This window comes from Lagopus leucura, unplaced genomic scaffold (assembly GCF_019238085.1).
Source record: "Lagopus leucura isolate 7727_CA_CO unplaced genomic scaffold, USGS_WTPT01 108-4_obj-0_obj, whole genome shotgun sequence".
In the NCBI taxonomy this organism is placed as follows: Eukaryota; Metazoa; Chordata; class Aves; order Galliformes; family Phasianidae; genus Lagopus; species Lagopus leucura.
This window is the reverse complement of record NW_024964431.1, coordinates 25,391-31,478: the sequence shown is the minus strand read 5'-3', so window position 1 is coordinate 31,478 and position 6,088 is coordinate 25,391. Positions and strand designations below refer to the sequence as shown.

The window sequence follows — 6,088 nt, the reverse complement described above, 5'->3', positions numbered from 1 at the left end:
CTCCTTCCCGTCCCCCGTCCCCCCCCTCCCTACGATGCATGTGCGTGCGGCATCCGAGCGAGCCGAGCACGGGGCTATCGGCATTCAGCCGTTTGCGAAGCACAGATTTATAAACAACCTCCCCCCTAAAGTATATAAAAAAATAAAAATAAGAAGAAGGAAAAAAAAAAAAAAAAAAAAAAAAAAAAAAAAGGAAAGAAAGCGAAAGAGCCCTAAAGAAACCTCGGAGCAGGAGAAGGAACCGAAGCCCGTTCCCGGACCGGCGGCAGAGGCAGAAAAGGGCATTTCGAGAGGCAGAGGGAGTTTTCGCCGATTTCTTTTTATTAAAGCACCCCCGAGCCCGTGTTTACATTGCTCAGTATAAACATCCTGCCCGGGCCCGCCGAGCTTAAAAGAGCGCACTTTAGAGGGGGTTTAAGTGGGTGAAGCTCCGAGCTGAGCGGACACCGAAGCCGGGGCTGCGCCTCCTCTCCACTGCGCGGCCGCGGATGTTCCGCGCTGCCCGGAGGCCGCTCCGCGTGGGGCGCTCCCCATCCCGGTGGTTTCCAACAGAAGCAGTGCGGGGAAGGGGGGGGAGAAGGGGGCAGGAGGAGGGTGGGTGCCGGGACCCCACGCTCGGTCGCGGTCACGCGTGCCTTCTCCCCCCCCCCCCCTTCCCCCTCCTCCGGAGGTGGGCAAGGATGCGGAGCGTTGCGTGGAAAGGGCTCTTTAAAAGCTGCGGAGCTGCAGAGAGGGGCCGGGACAGGAGGGCCGAGGGGGCCGCCCGGGAGGGCGTGGGGGAGCCGCTCGGGGCGGGGAGTTCCTCTCCGTTCTTACGTCTGTCAAAGGAGCGGCAGACGCCGCGGAGAGAGATAAAGCAAAAGGCGAGCGGAGGGCCGGGGGCAGACTCGACAGCCACAGCGATGGGAAGCAGCTCCCCGCAGCGCCGGCCCTATTAGAGGTGGGGGGCCCGGCGGGACGCGGACGGTCCCGGAGCACGGAGCGGGACGGAAGGAGGCCGCCCGCTTTTCCTCGCGGCAGCCGAGGGCAGCTTTCCCCCCCGCGGCCCCCCTTCTGCAGCCGGGCTCGGATTTAGGGATAAAGTGGGAGGAGGAGGAGGAGGAGAAGGAGGGAAAGGGGTGTGGGGGGGGGGTCGCTGCCATTTGTTTATCCTCTGAGGGGTGAAGGCTCCCGGTGGAAACAAACCCTGCCGGGGGCCGAGAGGAGGAGGAGGAGGAAGAGGAGGAGGAGGGTCGGGGGGGATCGCGGCGAGCCCCCAGCAGCGCGGTGGCCTTTTGGGGGGGCGCGTGGGGGGGGGTGGCGGAGGAGGGCCGGGGCTGGCCGCCGCGGAGCTGCCCGTAGATGACTGCAGAAGCGCAGCAGGCTCTGTCCTCTCAGCCCCCTCCTCCCGCTGTGCACAGCAGCTACGGCCCCATGTCCTCCGTGGCCGAGAAGCAGCCGCAAAACTCGGCCATGGACGCCGCCTCCGCCGCTCCCTCCGGGCCGGGCGGCAACAGCGCTCCGGGCAGCGGCGGAGCCCCGGGTAGCGGCGGCCCTAAAGCGAAGAAAACCAACGCGGGGATCCGGCGGCCGGAGAAACCGCCCTATTCCTACATCGCTCTCATCGTCATGGCCATCCAGAGCTCGCCCTCCAAACGGCTGACCCTCAGCGAGATCTATCAGTTCTTACAGAGCCGCTTCCCTTTCTTCCGCGGTTCTTACCAGGGCTGGAAAAACTCCGTTCGCCACAACCTCTCGCTCAACGAGTGCTTCATTAAGCTGCCCAAGGGGTTGGGCCGCCCGGGTAAGGGCCACTACTGGACCATCGACCCGGCCAGCGAGTTCATGTTCGAGGAGGGCTCGTTCCGCCGCCGGCCCCGCGGCTTCAGGAGGAAATGCCAAGCGCTGAAGCCCATGTACAGCATGATGAACGGGCTCAGCTTCAACCACCTCCCCGACAGCTACAGCTTCCAGGGCTCGGCCGGAGGGCTCTCATGCCCTCCCAACAGCCTTTCCCTCGAAGGGGGTTTGGGCATGATGAACGGCCACTTAGCCGGCAACGTGGACGGGATGGGCCTTGCGGGACACTCCGTGCCCCACCTGCCCTCCAACGGCGGGCACTCCTACATGGGCAGCTGCAGCGGATCCTCGGCGGGGGATTACCCGCACCACGAGAGCTCCGTGCCCGCCTCCCCGCTGCTGCCCGGCGGAGGGGTGATGGAACCGCACTCGGTTTATTCCAGCTCGGCCTCTGCGTGGGCCCCCTCCGCTTCGGCCGCCTTAAACACGGGAGCTTCCTACATCAAGCAGCAGCCGCTGTCGCCTTGCAACCCCGCGGCCAACCCGCTGTCCTCCAGCCTTTCTACACATTCCCTCGATCAGCCCTACTTGCATCAGAACAGCCACAACACCGCCGAGCTTCAAGGTGAGGCGCGGACGCGTGCGAGAGAACCCTGAGGGGATGGAAGCGGGGGGGAGGAATCCGCGGCCACCGGCCCCGGGGATTGGTTTAACAGCAGCTCCCCCCGAGGGGAAGCAGCGGTCCTTTCACTCTTTGCCGGAGGATGAGGCGGTTCCCACCGTCGGGGTTTGCACCGTCGTTGTTGCGGGGCTGGGAGCTGCCGCGTCCCGCGTGGACGCTCCTTATGCCGGTGGGTGCGGAAAGGGGAGGCCGGGGAACGGGTTCTGGGGGTTCAGAGTAAATAGGAGGTGGCGCAACAAGGCGAAAAGGGTATCGATAAAGGCTACCGCGGGGCTCTTCGAGGAGGCTCCCAGCAAAGCGGGGGTTTTATTTAACGGGAGCGGCCGCTGCCCGTATCCTTAACCATCCCCCCCCCCGTCCCTCCGGCCTCACACCGCAGCAATCCGCTCCTCTCAGGCTTTTCCAGGCCTTTCACTTCCCTCCGCCTGTAAGAAGTCGGTGGCGGGGTGTCCCCGCGTCCTACGGCTCTTCTGTGCCGCTATTCGGGGAGACAGCAGTGTCCGGGCCGCCGTCGGACCGCCGGGCTCTGAGCCTGTGGAAGGACGGGGAGCTCGGAGCTGGGATTGATACTACGGCCCAAGTTCACCTCGGGGCCCGGGGAGGCTCTAGGGATGCGGGTAGCGCTCCGCATCGCTTCAGGGCGGTGGAAAGGAAGAGTTTGGGGTGGCTGCGTTTGGCCCCCGGTTTTCTAAAAGAGGGAAAGAACCGCAGAAACGGTGTAGAGCGGAGTGGTGGTGGGGAAGAAGCACGAATGCAGGGCGGAAAGGCGCAGCTCGGCGCAGGGCCGAACCGGGCCGAGGGCAGCGGAATGCAGCCGGGACCCGCCGCCTCCACCTCGGCCCCATTCCGCCAATAAACCGCGGATCAGCGCGCTAATTTCGCTGAGAAATGAAGCAAAAAAATCAGTCCTAAAGGATCTCCCAGGCCAGCCCGAAACGTCTCAAATCAACACCCAAAAAAATGAACGCGGCTCTTCCTGAGCCCGGAGAGGATTTGCGCGGCTCCTCTTGAGCGCAGTCTCGATTTTTCGGGGCCTTTTTCCCGTCCCGAAGTGACTGCGGAAATAGCGGAGGGGTTTCATGGGCTGTTTCGGTCCCTCCGCCCAATCTGTGCCGGCCGGGTCCGCTCGGGAGCGGCCGAATAACTCCGCTCCGCACCCTGCGGGGATTGCGCGCAGGCGCAACAAATACAAATACCGAGGAAAAACAAAACCAAAACGAAATGTCCTTAGGCCGTGCGGGGTCGGAGCTGCGGGCTTTTCTCCGACACCTGCCCGCATTTTCTAGGAGAGATGGGAGTGCAACAAAACCTCGATTCGCGGGCGGCCGGGTGTTCCCCTCCCGATATCTCCTTCTCCCCAACGCTCGACTTTTTTGTTGTTGTTTTTTGGGTGTTTTTTTTGTTTTGTTTTTGTTTTGTTTTTTTTTGTAAATATAATGATGGCTGATCGTTTTCTCTTTCCGTCCCGCAGGCATCCCGCGGTATCACTCGCAGTCTCCGAGCATGTGCGACAGAAAGGAATTCGTCTTCTCTTTCAACGCTATGGCCTCCTCCTCCATGCATTCAGCGGGCAGCGGCTCCTATTACCACCAACAAGTGACATACCAGGACATCAAGCCGTGCGTTATGTGAGACGGGGCGGAAAAGCCACCATCACCTCCCGGAGGCCGCCGAGGTCTGACCCGGGGAACGACCCCCATTCCCACCCAGGACCCTGTGGGAGGAGGAAAGAGGAGCGTGTGTGTGTTTGGGGGGGGGGTTCTGCAGACTGAGTTTGTCCCCGTGGATGGGACCCCCGGGGAGCGGACAGCTGAGCGCGGCGAGGCCGAATGCGGGCGGCCCCGGGGCTGAGCGCGCCCCGCAGCTGAGCATCGGCCGGGCCGGCCTCCACCACGTGTCTTTAATCAAAGACGCTCTCTGCCTTCTTCTGCTTCTTCTGTTGGGTCGGGGTAGGCTGGAAGAGAGAGGGGAAGAAGGGGGGAAAAAAAAAACCAAACAAGCAGCCCCCCGAAACCCTCCGCTGCCCCTTTATCTTGAAATCTCCGACTGCGAGTTTGGGTTGAAAGGTTTTGCTACGTGAGGTTTTCCGGGTTCTATCCTTGAAAAGAGAAAAGAAATCGCAAACGAAGCGTTCTGAATCAATTCTCTAAATGAGAGCGATGCCGCAGCCCCATCCATCGGGGGCAGAGCCGGAGGGGATGCTGTGAGCACCCCGAGCACAACAGAGCAGCGCTGCTCCGGCGCTTCGTTCCCATCGAGCCCTTACTCCTGAAAATAATTTTTTTTTAATTTTTTTTTTGTCAAAAATCTCTAAGAGGGATCACATTTTTATTTTTAATTTTTAGCCTTTTTTTTCTTTAATTTTTTTCCTTTTTTTTTTTAATTTTAAAAAAAATTTTTTTTTGACCTGCGTAAAGACTGCAGGACCGGACCCTATGCAGAGAGAAAAAGGCACTTTGAAAAGAGACAGCCACGCTCCTTCTGTTATTTATTCTACATTGTGTCGTCGTCGTCGTTGCTAATAATGGAGACACGAGGAGTCTCAGTTGATCAGTATTAAAGCGGTGGAGCTCTGTTGGCAATATTTGCCATATAGATGTTGGGTTTTGTTGTTGTTGTTTTTTTAGTTAACCTCTGTAAATTTTAAACCGACCCCGGTCTCTGTGTAAAGACAATCCTCCATATGTTTTTATAGAAATATATATATAATGAAGGATTATCCCCCCCCTCTGTTCCCCATCTATTTTTTTTTTTTTTTTGCCCTGACTTTGTACAGTTCGGTGTCACCTATTTTAATTCCTTTCTGCACTGTATAAAACTGTAATGATGTGGTTGGTTTTGTGTTCTATTTTATTATTTTGGATTTTCTTTTTTTTTTTTTTTTTTTTTTTTTTTTTGCCCTTTTGTGTACGTTTTGTCCCTAGAGGAAAAAAAAAAAGAGAGAGAGAGGGAAAAAAAAATCAAACAGAAATAAAACATGTATGGTCTTTGTATGTGGGCTTCACGACTGTATGAGCAGCAAATAAACGAGCAATGCGGTGTGAGAGGCCGAGTTCTATCTGAGGAGTCTGTGGGCTCCCTGTGTTTGGGGCACAAAAAAAGAAAAGTCCCTTTTTGGTGAAGGCTTGAAAGGGTTTCTCTTGGTGTTGGCTGCGATGCTCGGCGGGTCCCGGAGTTTCCCTGTTTGAGATGGAGCGAGGAGGGAGGAAAGCTGGAGGTGATTATTATATCTTTTCTTTTTCTTCTTTGTCGTCTGTATCTTTTTATGGTTTTGCCCAAGGAAAAAGTGAAAGGCGATGGCTCTGAGCCTCTTAGTAGGGTCACAGCCCTCAGCTCTTCCTCTTGTCCTCCTCCCAGCCGGACCCTATGGAGCCCAGGGCAGCTTTCTGCGTCCTTTCCTCACCATAGAAGATATAAAACATATAAAATCAAAGCAGGTAACCGGGGGCTGGTGTTCACCTAAACCCAGGGACAAATCCATGGGCCGAGCACTCAACTTACTGCAAAGGGTTCAGGTTTATTTGTTGGAGGATGCGCCCAACTCCAGACATTCTGCTTCAACCACCTCCGTAGGCCAAGGCGCCCCGTATCAGTGCATGCTACCGACAGCACATGTGTGGAAGTAGA

General features: G+C 57.5%; 1 protein-coding gene across 1 annotated transcript; it reads left to right on the top strand.

Moving 5' to 3' along the window:
- The first annotated feature begins 1,306 nt into the window (after positions 1–1,306).
- FOXF1 (forkhead box F1) lies at positions 1,307–5,189 on the top strand. Its single transcript, XM_042892082.1, has 2 exons — positions 1,307–2,404; positions 3,933–5,189. Exons 1-2 carry the CDS (start codon positions 1,342–1,344, stop codon positions 4,091–4,093), a joined length of 1,224 nt encoding a protein of 407 aa, XP_042748016.1. The 5' UTR covers positions 1,307–1,341; the 3' UTR covers positions 4,094–5,189.
- The last annotated feature ends 899 nt before the right edge of the window (positions 5,190–6,088 follow it).

Excerpts from the sequence above, each read along its gene's own strand:
- FOXF1 (XM_042892082.1), top strand. The coding sequence starts at position 1,342 with ATGACTGCAGAAGCGCAGCAGGCTCTGTCCTCTCAGCCCCCTCCTCCC. Across the intron at positions 2,405-3,932 it reads CAACACCGCCGAGCTTCAAG|GCATCCCGCGGTATCACTCG; the intron begins GTGAGGCGCGGA and ends TCCGTCCCGCAG.